Source organism: Geotrypetes seraphini, chromosome 1 (assembly GCF_902459505.1).
Source record: "Geotrypetes seraphini chromosome 1, aGeoSer1.1, whole genome shotgun sequence".
In the NCBI taxonomy this organism is placed as follows: Eukaryota; Metazoa; Chordata; class Amphibia; order Gymnophiona; family Dermophiidae; genus Geotrypetes; species Geotrypetes seraphini.
Window position 1 is genome coordinate 519,997,558 of NC_047084.1, and position 20,955 is coordinate 520,018,512.

Genomic DNA, 20,955 nt, shown 5'->3' on the forward strand with positions numbered 1-20,955 from the left:
GTAAATGCTTTTTAAAGGTCCATGATTTCTTTTCCTGTGGAAGCAAGAGATTGGATTATAAAGATTAAACATACAGAAAAAAAAGTTAAAGTTCAAAGATTGCTGGCGTTAGTGATATTTCTTAGTTAAATAATGAAACTCTGAAATTGCTTTCCATTTCTTGGTCTCTGCAGAACTGTTGGTGTAAATATTGTTTCTTTCCCTGTAGATATTGATGAATGCCTCATTATGAATGGGGGCTGTGACGGCCACTGCGCTAATTCAGAGGGTAGCTATGAATGCAGCTGCAGCGATGGCTATGCTCTGATGCCCGATTTGAGGACTTGTACAGGTAAGGAAGGAAATACGGAACTTATTTATGTTGTTGCATAAAAAGTTTTGGGCTAGATATGTTAAGGTTTAATACCACATTAGCACGTGCTGAGGTCTTATTTTATGCAATCAGACCTGTTTGCTAATAATTAAAGGTAAGCATTTAGGCCCTGATTCTATAAATGATGTCTAACTCAAAGTTGCCGTTTAGCACCATTGTCAATCAACTGCTAGGCACCATTTCTAGAATTGCGCCTAGTGAAGCCTAAGCATTCTTTGGTGGCTCTAGATGTTAAAATCCTTAGGCGCAGTTATAAGAATACAAGAATAGCCTTACTGGGTCAGACCCATGGTCCACTTTCGTCAGTTGAGTCCTTCTCCTATGGTTTTTCATCAGCTGGTTCTTTTTTGCCCAAGGAAACATATCATTATTCCACAGAGGCTTCACCCTTTTTCTCTGCCATGAGACGTACTTCGAGGGGTTCACGGTCGACTTCGATTCAATGGGATCTCTCCTCTTCTGCTTCGATGTCCTTTATTCCATTTTTAAGCCAACTGAGTAAAGATCTTAACATTATGTTACAGTCTGATTCAACTTACTCTAAGGAGTATTTGGAAGTACTGGGTATATTTCATCCTCATACGGATTCATTAAAATTACCCATGAATGGCATTCTTACTCAAACTTTCAAAAGAAAGTCTGAGTAAGAATGCCACCTTATTCCGTTGCCACCTTATTCCATTCCTGCTGTGCCAGCGAGGCTGGAATCTTGATATCAAATGGTTCACTGTATGGGATTTGAAAAGTCTCAACTATCCCATCAATCTCTTCTTGTTGGGTCTTCTTTGAAAACAATCAATCTGGCAGTCCCACCTGGCTGACAGGGAAGGGCCATGGATAAATTTAGCCGCTGCCTGTATCAAAATTCTACGATGATGTTTTGGACCCCAGTTCGTTTATAAAAAGTAGATACTTCTAGGTCTAATAGATGCTGGCATTGTAATAAGGATGCAGGGACCTTAGATCATTTAATTTATTTCTGTCCTTGTATTAATGCCTTTTGGAAATCAATTTGGCCCCAAATTAATTTGCTATTAGAAAACTTTGTTGCCTTGTCATATGATACAATTTTATTTGGTACTTCAATGAGGTTTAAAAATCAAATTTCAATGTCTAACAATAAATTACTATTAATATTGACAGGAGTTGCCATTCAACACATCACTATGAATTGGAAAGACTATACAAGACTCAATTATACCTTTTGGTGGAGTTCAGTATGTTATATGTATAAGATGGAAAGAATTCTTGCTTTACAGAATGGGAATTATGATAGGTTTAGAAAGATATGGGGGCCATTGATTGAATATTCAAATGATTAGACACCTTTAAATACTTGAAATTTTATAATAAGAAGGGATATAATACATATATGAATGAATTTTATTGATATAGGGAGGGCTGGGGGGATGGGATGGGGGTAATTTAAAGTATTTAAGATTTATGGTTAAGAATGTACAAGTGATTTTGTATAGTATAAGATATCATATTGTATACTTGTTAATTGAAGTGAAAATGAATAAAGAATTAAAAAAAAAAAAAAAATTTCTACGATGACAACTAGAATTTTAAACTATAACTTTGTCTTTACATCATATCTGAGATATTGGGTCAATGCTATGCCCACTTTTTTTCAAGTACCTTCCAGAGCATCACCTGACAGAGTTCCAGCATATGCATTCCACTCTGGCATAACTTCGCATACATACATTCAACGAAACCGCAAGCACAGCTTCAGGGAAAAGTCCCATAAATCATCTAAACACTCTAGATCAGATGCACGCAGAGTGACTCTTGCTGCAGGGGAATTCTTTCCCCTGGAATTTGTGAATATGATATATCAGGCATTTTTGGTTAAAAAGGCCATGCCTGTTTCTTCCACTCAGAATCCAGCACAGCAGATGAGTTCTTCCCAGCCACTGGATTCTAACATGTCTCTGTGTTCCCTTTCAGTGACCCCAGAGAGCAGGCGGGCGGTTCCCGCCATCGATTCTGTCTCACTTTCTATTCCACTGCTGTCGCAGGGTTCCTCGGCAGCGTCCACTGATGTCGCTAATCTAGTGGATCTTCATGATCAGTATGTGGGTGGGTCCTGTGATCCATGCGCAGACTGTTTAAGGCTAACCGCCCAGTTCAGCAACCTTTCCCTTCTGGGGACCTTTTCTTGGAGCCCTCTAGCCTTTTCAAGGCGCATTTTGAGCCCCTTTGAGATGCTTCTCTCTTGGCTTTGATGCTCAAGACTGTGTTTCTGGTTGCCATTCCTTCGGCGTGACATGTGTTGGGAATGCATGCTCTGTCTTGCAGAGAACCATTCCTCCATATTTCAGAGACTAAGATTTGCTTTCAGACGGTTTTTTCCTTCCTGCCGAAGGTGGTTTCAGCTTTCCATGTTAATCAGGAAGTGTGTTTGCCTGCCTTTCAGCCTACTGGTTCCAGGCCACATGGTCGACTACTGAAGAAATTGGATGTGCACTGAGTTCTGTGTTTTCTGGAGGTCACTAACGAGTTTGGTCTCTCTGACCATTTGCTTGTGCTGACTCATACAGCTACAGTCAACTGGACAAAAATAGGGCAAAAAGACTCTAAACTAGTGGTTCCCAACCCTGTCCTGGAGGACCACCAGGCCAATCGGGTTTTCAGACTAGCCCTAATGAATATGCATGGAGCAGATTTGCATGCCTCTCACTTCCATTATATGCAAATCTCTCTCATGCATATTTATTAGGGCTAGCCTGAAAACCCGATTGGCCTGGTGGTCCTCCAAGACAGGGTTGGGAACCACTGCTCTAAACTACCGAGAGTTGAGTGATTGAAAAGGGTATCCAAAATGCAATGAAATAATCACTCACACATGTTCACAGTAACATGGTTTCAACTGTGTACAATTGTTAATGAATTTTATGCTCAGTGAAATGGAGGTAATAACAGGGGAAAAACCCCAACACTACCACCTCACCGGTCTGTCCTCTCCACTTCACAAGTTTTCCGATTGTGGAGAGGACAATTGCGTACAGACCGCGACTGCTGTAATTGGACTTGCGTCTCTCTGGAGGGAATGTCGGCAAATGGCTCGCGGCTCGCCTAAAGCAGGGGTCCCCAATCTGCTTCCCTTCCCTTCTCACTGCCCTTCCCCAAGCCACCGCAATCGGGGAACAGGCCAGCGCTGAGGTCTTAGCTCTCCCTGCTTATCTTCCTCAGCTTGGAGCCGACCAATTCTCGCCACCCGACGTCAGTTCTAACATTGGAGAGGAAGTTCCGGGCCAGCCAATCGCTGCCTGGCTGGCCTGGAACTTCCTCTCGGAAGGCAGAATTGACGTCGGGTGGTGAGAATTGGTCGGTCCCCACGCTGGGGAAGATAAGCAGGGAGAACTAAGACTTCGGTGCTGGCCTGTTCCCCTATTGCGGCAGTAGCGGCCTGTTCCCCAATGGTGGTGGCTTGGGGGAGGGCAGGGAGAAAGAAAGAAAGAAAGGGGGGGACAGAAAGAAAGAAGGGAGCCGGGACACAGACAGAAAGGGGCATGGAGAGTGAAAGACAGAAAGAAAGGGCAGGCATGGAGAAAGAAAAAAAGAAAGAAAGGGGGCAAGGAGAGAGAGAAAGACAGACATATAGAAAGAAAGGGAGCATGGAGAGAGAAAGAAAGAAGGGGGCAAGGTGAAAGAAATAAAAAAGTTGGAGGAGGGAAGGAGACAGATGCCAGACCAGGGGAAAGGAAGGCGGGAGGGAGAGAAAGGAAAGAAAGAGATGTCAGACCATGGAAATAGGGACGGAAGAAGAGAGATAGAAGGGAAAGTAAGACATGGAAACATAGATTTTGAAAAGAAAGCAGAAAAATTAAATATTAAGTTAATGCCAAAGATGGATGCAACTGAGAAAATGGCTATCTTCTTATATTGGTTTACCGGGATCAAATCTCTAAATGTACTATAATCATATAAAGAAATCGGTATGGAGTATTTTCAAATCGTTTCAATGAATTATGAGTATGCCTCAGCCCCACCACTCCACCGCTGTGCTAGCTCTTAACTGCGGCGAGATTTATGTGGCACTTCATCATTGGCCGCTCATAGTCATTTTAAATCTGCTAGTCTTGTTTTTTAATTCTTTTTTTGTATCTTTTTTATGTGTACCTATAAAACCATCTTAGCTGTAAGAATCAAATGTACTTAATTGTACTTAGCTTTAAGTAGCATAGCTAAATCCAGCCAACGCCGGGGAGTTTAACCCAACATGTTTCGCACCATACAGGCGCTGTGTCAAGGGTCTCCTGAGGTGCAGCGTGTCATCCGACTCATTCAGTGTCTAGAGTAGATGTCTACTCCAAGTACCCTGTTTTTTCTGCAGCCCTCACATTTAAAGTTTAATATCTTTCCTTTCTCAAAACTGACACATTTCAATCACTATATTGAAAATAAAATCATTTTCCCTACCTTTGTTGGCTGGTGACTTAATTTTTCTGTGCTTTTAACTGTTTCCAGGGCCTTCCTGTCCTTTGACTGATTTTCTCTACATTTTCACTTTCTGCCTTGCATCCATCTTTAAATGTACTATAATCATATAAAGAAACCGGTATGGAGTATTTTCAAATCGTTTCAATGAATTATGAGTATGCCTCAGCCCCACCACTCCACCGTTGTGCTAGCTCTTAACTGCGGTGAGATTTATGTGGCACTTCATCATTGGCCGCTCATAGTCATTTTAAATCTGCTAGTCTTGTTTTTTAATTCTTTTTTTGTATCTTTTTTATGAACATAAGAACATAAGAAGTTGCCTCCGCTGAGGCAGACCAGAGGTCCATCTCGCCCAGCGGTCCGCTCCCGCGGCGGCCCATCAGGCCCATTGCCTGAGCAATGGTCCCAGACTATCCCTATAACCGCTACTCCTATCTGTACCCCTCAATTCCTTTATCCTCTAGGAATCTATCCAAACCTTCCGGAGGCTGTGATAGGCCGGAGCACGTTACAAGGCTTCAAAGAAGGTTTGGATAGGTTTATATGATTATAGTACATTTAAAGATGGATGCAAGGCAGAAAGTGAAAATGTAGAGAAAATCAGTCAAAGGACAGGAAGGCCCTGGAAACATAGTTAAAAGCACAGAAAAATTAAGTCACCAGCCAACAAAGGTAGGGAAAATTATTTTATTTTCAATATAGTGATTGAAATGTGTCAGTTTTGAGAAAGGAAAGATATTAAACTTTAAATGTGAGGGCTGCAGAAAAAACAGGGTACTTGGAGGGCCGCAGAAAAAATAGTTAATGACAATTTTGCATAAGGTAAAACTCCAACTTAGTAAACCACATCAAAGGATTTCTAAGTTGGAAAATACGAATCAAAAGATGTAGAAATTATATCTTGATACACGCTGTAAATCTAAAACAGGTCCATGGGAAAAATGATGTTATTATAAAAACTGATATTATTATAAAAAAGCCATAGAGCCCTAATGTGAATATCTTAAACTGTTGCATATTTTACAAGTTTTTGAATATGTGATGATTGGGCAGTGAGGTGATAGTGTTGGGGGTTTTCCCCTTTTATTACCTCCATTTCTTTGAGCATAAAATTCATTAACAGTTGTACACAGTTGAAACCATGTTACTGTGAACATTCGTGAGTGATTATTTCATTGCATTTTGAACTCATACAGCTAAGCAGGGTGCTCCCATTTCCAAGGCCACGGTTTCCAGATGGATCCATAGAGCCATTTCGTCAGCCTATATTCATGCTGGGAAACAATCTCCTGTCTCCATCAAGGCACATTCTACAAGCAGTGTGGCTTCTTCATGGGCTGAAGCTAGAGCTGTCACCCATGAGGAGATTTGCATAGCGACAATGTGGTCTTCTCTTCACACGTTTGCCAAGTTGTACAGAGTAAACGTGGCAGCAAGACAGGACTCTACCTGTGGGTCCTCGGTCTTAGGGATTTGCGTAGCAAGCCTGCCCTAGCTTTTTGGGGGACTTTTGTACATCCCTACTGTCCAGTACATCCCTACTGCAGTGAAAAAAGAGATTATGTAAGCTCTTTTCCAGTAGATAGGTGAGATTTCTAGACCCTTGCCCAGTCCTTACTGCACCTGACTACTGTTTTAGTCTAGTTATGCTTCTCCAAGCTGATTCTTGGATACCCATCAGCCCTTGGGGCCTGGGAAGACTTTGTATATATGTTTCAATTTTATATGGGAGCAGTTTCTGAGCTCCTTTGAAGCCTGTGTTTGTGGTTAACATTACTGTTGAGTTAATTCTTGAGCGGAACAGTTGATTTAAGCCTTTTGCTACAGGTGCCTCTACTTCACGTGTGTTGGGTGGCTCCACATGCTTAGGTACTAACTGAAGGTGGAGCTAGAGATCCCAGTGAAATATAACAGAGGCACAGTGAAAAATCCAGAGTGGATTCAGGGCAAGATTAATTTGTCAAGGGCCCCTAGGCACACAGTTTAGTAAAAGAGGGCCTAATTTTGTATGTTTTATTTTATATGATTATGATATTATAGGATGACAGGTGTTTATGTAGCTCAGATTGACAAAGCATTCCATTATATTTTATTCTTTAATCTGTAATTAAACTTCCTGCAGATATTGATGAATGTGAAGACAACCCTGAAATTTGCGATGGAGGCCAGTGCACTAATATTCCCGGAGAATACCGCTGTCTCTGTTATGATGGATTCATGGCTTCCATGGACATGAAGACTTGTATTGGTGGGTACTCCAAATTGCCAAAAATATGGAATTAAATATGTACTTTCTGACATTTAAGTGTCCTTTTACTAAGCTGTAATAGAAATTTTTCTTCATGTACCCTTATGTAGATTGTTTTCCGTGCAATAAGGCTGTTTTTACCACAGCAATAAAATGTCCCATTTTCTATTATTTCTATTAATGGCCATTTGTTCACAGGCATTAAAAACAATTTCTATGTGAGTACTTAACGAATAAATTTTGTAGGCAATAAGGGCCAGATTTTATAAATAGCGCCTACATTGTTGGCGTGGTTTGTCAATTAACCACTAGGCACCATTTATAGAATCTTACCTAGCAGTGCTTAAGCAAACAGACATCCTAGACATAGGCACTGCTCCATTAGACCAGGTTTTGACGTGCCTTATTTGGAAGCCATTGTATAATGATGCCTAACTCAACCACTCCCATTCTCCACCCATAACCATGCTTATTGTTTAAGATACGACTAAGTCAAACACAGAAACAAGGAAGAGTGTGAAGTAGCACACTGGTGAAGGGAACTATCAATATCGCTAATTAGCAAAAAAATTCTCAACTCCCTTACACACTCACTTTGTATGTTTTCAAAAAAAATGCTCATAAGATATATATCTATGAAAAAGTGTTTTATGTTCAGAGACCTGGAGGCCACTTGTAGACTATGCCCCATATTCGGCCTCACCACCCAATCATTGCATATGTTGTAAATAAATATAGCAGGCCTGATTCTGTATAGGACGCCCAGTCTCAGCAGCTGCCTAAGCGGCTTTTGAGAATTGCACGTGGGTGTCCTATACAGCAGTGGTCCCCAATACTGTCCTGGAGGATCACCAGGCCAATTGGGTTTTCAGGATAGCCCTAACGACTGTGCATGGAGCAGATTTGCATGCCTGTCACTTCCATTACATGCAAATTTCTCTCATGCATAGTCATTAGGGCTAGCCTGAAAACCCAATTGGCCTGGTGGTCCTCCAGGACAGGGTTGGGGACCTCTGCTATACAGAATCACATCTATCCTAACAAACAGATGCCTGACCACCCCGATTCTCTAACCAGTGTCCATGTCACAGGCACAGGCACTGCGTTGCTGCTGAGTTGATTGTGGTAAGGAAATCTTCCTGCTGTGATCAGCTGAGTGGCAGTGGCAGGGAATCCCCAAATCCCATAACAAGTCAGCAGGCAGGAGGGATGCCCACTCCCTTCCGTCGCCACCCCGAACCCCACACACTGTCCACAGCAGGAGGGATGCCCAATCCCTCCTGCTGCAAACCCCAAAACAATCCCCGGCTTGAAGGATCAGAGTTGCAGGTGCCAGCTCCCTGTTGGGAAGTACTCAGAATATGTTAAAAATACAGTCCCTGTGATGGAAGAAAATAATATTTGTGTTGTGTGCAGCATGTATACATTTCCATACCTTTGGGTGCAGTTTTCAAAGGGCTTTTTTTTCCACCTTTATGAAATTGCCCCAAAATTATATATACTCCACCCATCGAAAAATGAGACTCTAGCCTGCAGTGAAAGCAAGCGTTCTTGGTGTCAGATTCTGATCATGCAAGCGTATAAAGATGCTATTTTATTCAGGCCATAATTAGAATCTTTCTCCATTGCAGATGTTGATGAATGTGAGCTGAATTCCAACATCTGCATGTTTGGCGAATGTGAGAACACCAAAGGAACCTTCATATGTCACTGTCAGCCAGGATATTCGGTCAAAAAAGGAACCACTGGATGCACAGGTGTGTCTGTAGCAAATGGTTTTCTTATCACCAAATGTAATTCAGATGCTGAGGTAATATTTTCGTATAGCAAATACCTACCTTAAGGTTTTCTAAGATCTACCAAAACATGAAGAGAAACAACCTATGTACTGTGCTTCTAAACATACAGAAAAATATAGGGGATGTCAGAAGATGAAAGGGCCAGGTATGAAAAGTGGATGAAGCTTAATACATTGCTAACAACCACATGTGTACATGAAATACATCGCCTTTAACATGGGACAAGACTAGCATTATTTAGGACCTATTTGAAATATATTCTTGCACTTCGGCACATTAACTGCAACAGTTAAGGTACAGTAAATGCAAACATAGACAATGGAAAATGGGGGGCCACAATTTCCACAGCAGCAAAATATAAACACGATCCAACCAGTGGCATAGCAAGGGTAGGAGGAGCCCCCAGTGCCCTCCTCTCTTCCCCCATTGCTCCATACATGCCTCCATCCTCTCTCCTTCCCTGCCCCTATGCCACAGTCACACCCTCCCTTACCCCCCATATCTCTTTAAATCTTCACCAGAGGCCTGCTACTCGCACTGGCATTGCCTTTCGCTCTGATGTCACTTCCTGGTCCCGCAACCCAGAAGTGATTTCAGAAGGGAGCCAGACTGGCGCAAGCAACAGAGGGGTATGGGGGGGTAAAGAAGTGCTGGCGCCCTCACCAAGACGGTGACTGGGGCGGTCTGTCCCCCCCTTACTATGCCACTGGATCCAGCACCTCCCTACCTGCCAAAGCTCTTCCTGCTCTATATTTTTAGGCAGCAGGCCGAGGCAAGAAGGTACAGTGTGTAAGAGTGTCTAGTTTTTCCATCCTATCAGAAAAATATTTTTTTCAAATTTAAAACAATATTTGTTTAACTTGTATTTTTACCAAACTTTTCAAACTGCCCTTGTAGGTCATGTAGACATAATTGCCAGCTTATACATTAGGGATAATTTCCTAAAAGGTCATTTGCTCACAACAGTATTTATACATAAAAAAGCCTTCATAAAAATTAACCCCACAGTGGTAACATTTCATAAGGTTTATTTCCATAGGGAAAATATTTTGTGTTTCAACAATTTTTATTAATGACAGTGTAACAAAAAGCAAAAAAAAGGAAATTTACAGTATACATCTTTGGTCATCCAATTTTATATATAATAAACCACCCTCCCCCCCAGTCTAAATGAATATAGTCCATAGTATAATTAAAACAGTTCAAGCAGAATAACTGCAAACAAAGCTATATAGTACAGAAACAGGAAAAAAATAAGGTTACAAACTACAAGAAATCAATTTGCTGTAGACTGAACAGGTAAAAGATTTTGTTTCAGAGTGCACTACCATAGCTACCAAACTACTTTAACCTAAATTTAAAATAACTCCACCCCCCTTTTATCAAGACACTTTAGGGGTTTTTTTTATCTCCGGCCATTGCGGTAAAAGCTCCGAATTCCTATGAGCATCAGAGTTTTTAACATAGCAGCCGGTGATAAAAACATTAATGCAGCTTGATAAAAGATGGCCAAAGTTCTTTTTTTTACCTTTGTTGTCTGCCATTTACTTTTTCTAATTATGTTGATCCAAGTCTCTGGTTTCTGCTTTCCTCTGTCTTCTCTTAACTCTCTTGTCAGGGTTTCCTATTCATTTGTCATGTTTTCTCTCCTCGAGATTCGTGGGGGTTCTGTTCTAGGAACCCCCGCGAATCTCACAAAAATACGAATAAGGTTTTTCAAGGGGGAGCCTGAACAGGGCAGCAGGAAAGCAGCCGGAGTGCCGCGAGTGCAGGAAATCACTCGCGGTTCGCTTCGACCGCCTCTTCCTGCACGAAGTTGGGCCTTATCCAATCAGGTCAGAGCGAATCGCGAGTGATTTCCTGCACTTGCAGCGCTCAGGCTGCTCTCTCCTGCCTCTCCCACTGCCCTCTCCTTGTTGATGGTTCATGGTCCGAAAATACCACAAATGACTGGGACCGTGAACTGCCGACCGCAAACAACCGGGAAAACACTGTATTTAAAAACAACTTAGGCCTTCACAGTGCTGCTGAATGACTAGAGCTAAAAGGGGTATTTCAGGAGGAGTGTCAAGGGCGGGATTTGGACGGGACATGGGCCGTCCTAGACTTAGTTGTACTCCATGTATAACCGAAAGTTTGACAACACTGCCTAGATGGAACTTGAACATTGTGACTTAGGCCATCTAAAACCAGGTTTAAGTCCACAGAAGGTATCCAAAGTGACCAGATAAGCATTGCAGACACAAAGTACAGACCCCCACACACTTCCCCAGTGATCACTGACCCTCCCCATAAAATAGTAATAACAACTTTACATATCTGCCTCCAGAACATCAGCACCTGACAGTCTGGCATAGGAAAGCCTAGTAGAGCTGAACAGAGGTGGCTTAAGTGGTCTTGGGGGTGGGTTAGTGAACCATGGAGAGGAGGACCCAGGCCCGTAAGCCACTCTAATCACTGCATTCATGGTGAAAAATGTGCACCCCTGAAAAACCCACAAAACCCTTTTGTACTGCCATAAAAGTGGCTCCTGCAGCCATAAGGGCTATTGGGGTGGTAGATAGGTGGGTCTAGTAGGTTCTGGGGGTGTTTTGAGGGGCTCACCATGAACTATAAGGGACCTGTAGTGCAATGATTATGTGGTACCGTTTTTGTGAAGTTCACAGCAGTGCCCTGTAAGGTACCCCACTACTCTGGTGCCATGTTGGTTGTCCAGGCCATCACTTTTCTGGCCCCTCATGTGCCCAAAAGGTCTTTTTCTAGGTGTTTGTGACTTGGATGAATTTTTGGACGAAAATGGGGTATAAAGATGGAAGACTTAGCGGTCTGGACGATCAGATGGCTGGACGTATAGTTGGATGATTTTTGAAAAAAAAAAAAAAAAAATGTTGGCCGTATTTTTCGAAAATGGGCCTTTTCCCATGTCTGACTTTGGGAGACTTGCGACTTAGGCCCAAAACGGACTTAGACGTTTCTTTTGATTATGCTCCTCCACGTCTTTTGGTTCGCATGGCCTGAGCCAGTCTCCAGAAATAGACATTTCTTTTATCACAGAAACAATACTTGTATATTCCTTTCCATTCCAACAGATAAAAAGTTGAGTGCCAGGAGACTTGACATAGTGGTGAAAGAGAAAAACACCAGAACAGCATTGATTATAGAGGTTTCAGTTCCAAATGACTATTTGGGGAATTGTGTAGAGAGAAAATATCTTCAAAACATGCAGAGCAAGAAAATGTGACAGAAGGATACAGAAAGGTTTCCTATTGTTTTAGGTGCCACAGGCCTCATTAAAAATAATCTCTAATCATACCTAGATAAACTGCCTGTACACATCATTTTATGAACTCCAGAAGGAAGCCTCTTTGGCACAATTCAAGAACTACGATGCAAATTTGTGAGAATCAACTTGTACTCTACATTAGTGTGGGCAGACTAGATGGGCCGTGGCCCTTTTCTGCCATCATGTTCTATGTTTCTATGTTTACTCTGGCTTATGAATGAGGTTCATTCCTGTCATAGTTTGTGCAAAACTAACACATTTGGAGATATTGCCTCCAATGCAAATACATAACCATATTCATGTCTTGTTGAAATGCAGATACAACCAAGACCATAGCTCTTGGATCTCTGTAAGTGATGACTCCAACACGGTAGAAACCTCCTTCTACTCTTTTAGGCAGATAATAGGTTTTGTTGCCTGGCAGTACAGATTCAGTGAGAATTTGCAGCACTGAAATCATGTAATGCTTGTGTAGTAGACAATCTAGGAAAATTATGCAAACAAAAGGTCAAATGCCTAACACAGGTACTGTACTCCATTTATAGGATCAGATTCAGGAAATGGCACCCAAATTTGGGCACAGGAAAAACTCAGGGCCCAGTGGTATTCTATAAAGGGTGCTAGTGGCTTAGTAATGGGGGGGAGGTCGGCCCCCGGTGCAGTGTTGGTAAGGACACCTGCACCCGTCCTCCTCTCGCCCCCCCCCTCGCTGTGCGCATGTTCCCCTTCCCTTGTACCTTTTTCATTTTCCCTGCGTAAGTAGCATTACAAATTTGCTGCCCATGATGGTGTCACCTCTCTCTGACATCACTTCTCTGCCTCGCACCTAGGAAGTGATGTCAGAGGGATAGCCAACAAAATGCGGGCAGCAAGTTCGTAATGTTGCTTGTGCATGGAAAATGAAAAAGATACATGGGAAGGGGGGTGCTTGCACGGCAGGGGGGCGGGGGAACAGAGAAGAGGGCAGGGGAGGGGTGCCACCGCCCCGGGAACCTCTCACTTTTGCTACGCCACTGAAGGGTGCTCAGGATTTTGTGCTATTTATAGAATAGCAAGTAGCACACTCCCATTGACTGCACTAGGAAAGCCATATCTAGGGAACACGTCAAAGTGGCTCATAGACGAAACCGCATGAGACAATCGCGCACAGACAAACCTGCCCAGACGTCAGCACGCTGGATTTCAACAGTATTTTAAAGTGCTGTGAGGTGTGGGGGGGTAACCCCTATTACAGAGGAAACAGCCTTTTTCCCTGTTTTTTAGGGAAAAATTAGTTTCCTCTGTAATGGGAGGGGGTTTTCCCCCACCACCCCCCAACGGGAGCGCTAACATTTCTAAGTAAATGGGGGGAGGTTCCCCCCACCCCCCTTGGAACACTTTAAAATACTGTAGAAGTCTAGCATGCTGATGTCCTGCGCGCAATTGTTTGGGTGGGTTTGTCTGCACGCGATTGTCTCGCGCGCTTTTGACTGGACACCCATCAAAGTAGCAGCTTCCAGTCTTATCAATACACCCAGCCACCTCAGTGGCTAGAAGTAATATAGATGGATCAATAATAGGGACCACTGCAGAGCTTCCTCACAGACACAGTTGATCCAGATGCTTGAGCTACTGCCAGAGAAGACAATTGTTCTCCGGAGACAAGCAGGGGATATGCAGCCACATTTGATGGTGAAGTCCTTAGACTGATCCTGCGTGTCAGTGCTCTCCCCTAGCTACAGTAAGCTTTTGGCTTACTGGGCATGTGCAGGGACTCCCGCCTTCCAAAGCTCCTACCCTTGTCTGTTAGTTTTATCTCTAGCTGAAAAATATGTATATTGTAGTAGGGATGGTGGGAGGGTAAATGTGGCTGCATTCCCCTGCTGTCTGTGGTGAACCCCTGTTACAGGTAAGCAACTTCGCTTTCCCCGCCCTGCTCACCACTCCACCAAAGACTGGGTGCTACTCTCTGACCCACTCCCATCTGCAGCCACATGCAGCAACTCCTTCAATGCATACTGCAACCCCTTCTGCTGCTGAGGTCATGGAGTAGAATGTTGATGGGACTGAGCACCATTCCCTCTAAGCTGAGCAGAAGTCCTCCATCTGCATTGCTGCCAGTGGGAGGTGCTGTTTAAATACTGAGTTTTCAGTGACTAGAAACAGGCAGGTTCTCTGGAGTCCTGCAAAGCTTACCTATGCCTCACTATTAAAATGTAATAGTGAAGCAGGACTGGCAGGACTGTAGATTGAGGGCTCCTGCTCACTTTAGAGCAGTGGTCTCAAACTCGCAGCCCGGGGGCCACATGCAGCCTTCCAGGTACTATTTTGAGGCCCTCGGTATGTTTATCATAATCACAAAAGTAAAATAAAACAGTTTCTTTATCACATGTCTCTTTAGCTATAAATTACAATATTATTATTATGACTTAGCCAAAAGGAAAGATTTATAAACTATAAAGAGTTTTACCTCATGCAAAATTGTCATTTCATTAATAAGACATTAACTGTTTTTTCTGAGGCCCTCCAAGTACCTACAAATCCAAAATGTGGCCCTGCAAAGGGTTTGAGTTTGAGACCACTGGTTTAGAGGGAGCAGTGGCTGAGAGCCGCCTCTTGCCAGACATTTGGTATCAGACAACATGCATGCAGCTTAAGGTAGAGTTGTGTGACTTAATTATAAAATTTATATGAATCTAGTGTTGAAATATAGAATTACAGAAGTGAAATTGGTGAGAATTCTTGATGTTTTATTGAAGTTGTTCACTAGGGTCCCTCTGGGGTTGTTTTTTTGGGAGGATGGCCATCTTGTGTTGATCTGTGTCCTTGTGTTCTACCACTGCAGATGTGGATGAGTGTGAGATTGGTGCACACAACTGTGATCTGCACGCCTCTTGTGTTAATGCCCCAGGAAGCTTCAAATGCAGCTGCAGAGAGGGCTGGGTTGGAAATGGAATCAAATGCATTGGTGAGTGCAGTAATAAAGATATTTTTATTAGCCTTAGCTCAATTCAGAAATAAAGCTGATGTCTGTGTCTGTTGCAGTTTCTGTATATGGAACTTGAATTACGGCCAGACAGAATGCTGCTGCTTCTATTTGTTATTGAAGACTTTTTTTTCCTCCTCAGTCTTTCCCAAGCAAATATGCAGAAACCACACCCTTCTTCTGAGACTGCTCTGGGCAGTATGCAACAAGCCACTGTTTCTGAGAATGACTGTGTAATTTTTGTAACTAAAGATTTGCCAAACGATTCCATGGAAGTTTTGCTTTTATGTTAAATCAGGGGTGCCCACACTTTTTGGGCTTGCGAGCTACTTTTAAAATGACCAAGTCAAAATGATCTACCAACAATAAAAAATTTTTAAAACCCCCACAAAGCACACTGAAAGGCAGAGAAAATGTTAATTATCATTCATATTCCGGGTTTTTTTCAAAGAGGTCAAGGCAGATGACTCTATGCAATGTCATCTCAATAACAACCATACAAAAATAGACAAATATAGCCCCTCCCTTTTTACTAAACCACATAGCAGTTTTTAGCGCAGGGAGTTGCGCTGAATGCCCCACGCTGCTCTCGACGCTCATAGGCTCCCTGCGCTAAAAACCGCTATTGTGGTTTAGTAAAAGGGAGCCATAGTGCAAAATATAGACAGCAGATATAAATTCTCAAAACAGACACATTTTGATCACTAAATTGAAAATAAAATCATTTTTCCTACTTTTGTTTGATGATTTCATGAGTCTCTGGTTGCACTTTCTTCTTCTGACTTCTTCTCACTTCACTCTGGCTGCACTTCTTCTGACATCTTCTGATTTCAGCCCACTCCTTCTTTCAGCCTCCTATATGCTTTCTCTCTTCCATACCTCATTCTCTCCCCCAACTTTTTCTTTCTTTCTCCCTGCCTCCTGTTCTTTCTTTCTCTCTCTCTCTCCATGCCCACTTTCTTTCTGTCTCCCTGCTTGCCCCCTTTGTTTCTTTCTCCCTGCCCTCCCCCAAGCCACTAGGTTTGCCGTCGCCACCGGGGAACAGGCCTCCAAGCCACCGCCCCCCAAGCTCTGCATGCAGAAGCCTTGCACTGACCAGCATTCTGCTCCCCTTCAATTCTGATGTCGGAGAGGAAGTTCCGGGCCAGCCAGGCAGCGATTGGCTGGCCCAGAAATTCCTCTCCGATGTAAGAATTGATGTCGGGGAGAGGAATGCTGGTCAGCGTTAGGCTTCTGCAGGCCCAAATCTCTGGATCCCCAGGGCTGAGGAAAAGAAAAGAAAAAAAGCCAGTCTTCCATGAGAGCCGTTCCAGTCTCTTTTTAGCAGGACACTCAACTTCACATTTTCAGGCTCAAGACGTCAGAGCAGCAGCAGCAGCTCCGGCATTTTTGGGCAGAGCACCTCCTGCTCCCGACCGCCTTTCTCCAGTCTGGCTTGTCAATTCCACCAGGGGCAGCCGGTGCTCAGCTCTCAAGGGTCGTGACTTCCCTAGACCTCCCTCCCGCCTTCTCCCGAAGGAAGTGACTTCATCCCCCAGTCGGAAGACGCAGTCGGGCAGGAAGGGCGCAGCAAGAATGAGTGTGTGTGGGGAACCTTGGGGAGATTCCGGTGGGGAACCTTGGGGAGAGGAAGGCTGATCGGCCGGCCGATTGGAACGGCAACACGAGATCGACTGGCGTTGCCTTCCCGATCGACCGGTCGATCGCGATCGACGTGTTGGGCACCCCTGTGTTAAATATTTCAGAGGCATTTGTGAATTGCCTTGCAAATATTTGTGAATTCATATGTGCAGGTTCCAATTTTCACTATGTATTCATCAATATTTGTTCTGAAAACCAATCAGCCTGATATTTGAACACTGCAATCGGCATTTGATAAAATAAATGTTAAGCCACTGTGCTTAAATTATGCATGTTTATTCAGTGCTCCTGTCTGGAATATTAGCAATGTGAAGAATATGTGTAAAGTGGTGAGCACTGCTGCTATACAGATAGCAGTGATAACAAGGTGTGATAAAGGGCAAGTTTTTACTGCAATTTGATTTACCACAAGGATTATAACAGTCCTGCAGGTTGATGACTACTGCGGAAAATGAGTACAGTAATGCTGCTTGTGAGCCACCTCACAAGCATTATAGTAGTGGCCTGGAATAGAGAATGAACACGGGGACAAATTTTTTTCCCCATCGCCGTAGGAACTCATTTTCCCATCCCATCCCCCAAAGATCTTTTCCTGTCCCTGCTTCATTCCTGCAAGCTCCATCCTCATCTTCACAAGCCTCAAACACGTTAAAACCATAAGTGTTCGAGGCATGTGCGGGTTAAGTCAGGGACAGCGACAAAACTTGTGGGGAAATTGCGTTCCTGTGGGGATGGGGACAGTTTTGTCCTGTTTACTCTAATCAATACCCTATATGGAACTAACAGGGGACTCTACACCACTGAAAGGCTTCACACAACCACACAGTCACTCAAACACAAGTGGACAAAACACAAACATGAAGAAAAAAAAAAGAAGTGGAGAAAAAGCCTCAGTTCTGCTTCATCTGGCAAAAATCTCCGCTCCATTAAGATAAACACTTGCACATGTGACTTTATACAAAAAGGTGAAAAAAAAGTGAAAAACAGCACTATAACAGCCTGTAGAGCACCACCATGTCATTCAGCACGCCAGGAAAAAACTCCAAACAGTGATACTGTGGATGAATAAGCACTTCAGCATTACAGTCACAGATATTGCTTAATTAGCAGAACAAAACAAAAACACTTAGCTGCCAATAATGTCCAGGTTCTCTCCCAAGTATCCACACTCTCTGCTCTTACACCCGGACTTTGCAACTAGTCGATCCGACGGGAAGATCTCCGATTCGCTGCGTCAGGGGTATAAATTCCACTGCATCACACACAATATATCAGGACCCACCGTGCACATCAGGCTTCCATTCAACTTTCTAAATCACTTTGTCCCCCATGTCATTCTCTAGTCTGGAACATCGGGCCACCATGCCATAGCCTGAAGCTCTTAGCCATGACTTCCAAGCCTATCCACCTAGCACCAGGCAGTATCTATCAGCAGCAGTGTGTTTTACTCTTATACAAACTCACAAGCACCTTTGCAACCATCCTAAACACAATAAACGATAGTCAGATCAATTCTGATCAATATTTATCTCCTGTCATCTAGGAGGTTATATCCTTTCTTTAGTACTTTTTTATTTCTTCAAACTATGAGATCTTGAGTCTGTACATTCTCTGTAAGATGTATTTTGTTTGACGTGATACCTCCTCATTATGACGTGCAAATACAGCATAGTAACCTTGTAAAATATATTGAATAGCATTATGTTTTCTAGTGAATGTTTTCTGTTATATTTGTTGGGTCCATCCTATACATCGATGCCATAATCATTAAGCATTTGGATAATGCAGTTTTCTATATTTGTTGGGGGGACGGGTTTATAGATCTTGATGAGTGTGCCAATGGAACACATCGCTGTAGCCTGAATGCACAGTGCGTCAACATTCCTGGATCGTACCGCTGTGCCTGTACTGATGGATTCACTGGAGATGGGTTTACCTGCTCAGGTAAGAGAACAATATAAGAGAAATGCCAAATCAAGTTCCTTTTTCATTTCATTTAATCTCTTCTAGGAGAATAGCATAAAGATATGCATGTAAAGACAGATTTCAGATATCTAGCTTGGGGTGTGTACAATTCAATTAGTGCTTTAGAAAACGATCCATCAACATGGAATCTTTTTTTTTAAATACATAAAGGCATAGATGTGTATGTACCAGCTACATGCAGCAGAAGCCCCCAAGTGTCAATGTCTAAAATAATAACCTGGCCAACACAGCAGACATACAGTTGTATATTAGCATTTCAGAATAAACCTCCCAAAAAGAAGGATTTTATTTACTCAAAAATGTCAAATAAAACCCCTAAAATTGCAAATCAGTTATTGAGAATTTAATGCCACCATCGTGGAACAATGCAGACTATTATTAAAAGACTTCAGAAAAGTGTCTACAAATAAGTTTCGATAATATAGCTGCAGTAGACCAAGGGCTCCTTTTACTAAGCCGCTTTAGGGCTTTAACGCGCCGAATAGCACGCGCTACATTGCCGCGCATGCTAGACCTTAACACCAGCATTGAGCTGGCATTAGTTCTAGAAGCGTAGCACCGATAATTTCTTGCGTGCGCTAAAAACGCTAGCGCACCTTAGTAAAAGGAGCCCCAAATGCCATTACAAGTCAGAAAAAGCTCCATACAAAAAGTCTTCCTTATTGTAAATTATATATAATCAGGCACAGCAAAAACTATAAATTAACTTATAAATTCAAAAACCAGTGGTACTTAGCTGAATCGGTAACAGTCCTCGAGGAAGCCTTCTGTTTCATTTATCACTTCATCAGGAGCCACCTTTCAAGTGCTGTTAATCTGGCAGCCAGTTGCTGTAACTTGTGTGGTCTGCCCAACAAATTCATTTGATCTATAACCAATAGATTTGCCAAATGTTCCATAATTAATATAAGACTTTTATACTGCCTATGACCCGGAGGGTTAGATTAAAGGTCTTTTTCATGAATTTGGCAATCTCTCCTTTGAAAGAGAAGAATTTGGCACTGATGAATGCACATCTGGAGCTAGGAGAGTTGTAATACACAATAAAAACATCTTCTAGCAAAAAGACCCCTGGTCCGGATGGCCTTGCCATCAAGTTTTATAAGACCTTAGGCCACAATGCAATACCTACTTTACTAGTAGTATACGAGGAGACTTTTGAGAAAGGAGACTTCCCTCTTCCACGTGATCTGCAACCATAATTGCAATACCAAAATTAGGCTGTGACTCACAGCTTATGGGTTCTTATAGGCTTGTCTCACGACTTAGGGCTCCTTTTATGAAGGTGCGCTAGGGTTTTTAGCGCACGCACAAAATTACCACGGGCTATAGTGCGCGGTAGCTGAAAATCTACCGCCTCCTATAAAGGAGTTCCCATAAATTGCTAATCGGTAAAGGAAAAAATTCAATTCTTGACGCCATCCCTCCCTTAACGTTATAATTCCCAAAAAAGTTGAAGAGGACCTCAAGAGTTCCTACCAGTATGCTAGCTTGTTAAGGGAAGTAGGTGTCTTAGAGAAAATTTGGTCCAATTTTTACACCCACCAAATCTCACAACATGACCCATTAAATTTCCCGATAGGACTCCTGAGGAAGAAGTGTTTTTCGAAACACAGACCGTGTCGGGTCCGTACCATTTAATATCAAGGACTAATTTTGGATACAAAACTTTTTATTGATTTTTATTTTATTGTTTTGAATAAAATTCCCATACCTTGTACATTTCCTGCAGTTCTCTTTTGTTTCTGTTGTTGCATTTTTACTGCAGTTTTGTTGGTTTCTTTTTTGTTTTATCAGTTTTCCTTGTTCCCACATATCTGTATACTGTCTGCCTGTGTACTCCCAAGAGTGTCTGAATCTGAGAAAAAGGTGGACATGAACCTTGTGTTAAAGCCAGAAGTTGTTCCAGCAAGACACAGCCTTCCCTGATTATTGCCCTTCTTTTGTAGATGTTGATGAATGTGCAGAAAATGTAAATCTATGTGACAGCGGACAATGTCTGAATATCCCTGGTGCGTACCGGTGTGAGTGTGAGATGGGTTTCACTCCAACTCGTGACAGCAAATCTTGCCAAGGTAAGTTGCTAATAATTCACTTTTATTTTGGGGCTTAGATTGGATGCAGCTGGTAAAATTTTCTTTTTTTTCAGCCAAGAATCTGTAGTACAGATATGTTGTTATATTTTCTCCAAGAGAAACAGTTTTCTTTACA

The 20,955-nt window shown here is 42.7% G+C and overlaps 1 protein-coding gene across 3 annotated transcripts in view; it reads left to right on the top strand.

Moving 5' to 3' along the window:
• The window catches only part of FBN2 (fibrillin 2), a 617,508-nt gene that overhangs the window by 404,410 nt on the left and 192,143 nt on the right, over positions 1-20,955 (top strand). For all 3 annotated transcript variants that reach the window (XR_004537713.1, XM_033928968.1, XM_033928969.1), the window contains 6 exons: positions 209-331; positions 6,945-7,070; positions 8,702-8,827; positions 14,977-15,099; positions 18,580-18,702; positions 20,694-20,819. Coding sequence is in view for 2 of the 3 variants with exons in the window: in XM_033928968.1 (XP_033784859.1) it covers positions 209-331; positions 6,945-7,070; positions 8,702-8,827; positions 14,977-15,099; positions 18,580-18,702; positions 20,694-20,819 (747 nt within the window). In the remaining variant the exon portion in view is untranslated. The remainder of the gene's footprint in view (positions 1-208; positions 332-6,944; positions 7,071-8,701; positions 8,828-14,976; positions 15,100-18,579; positions 18,703-20,693; positions 20,820-20,955) is intronic.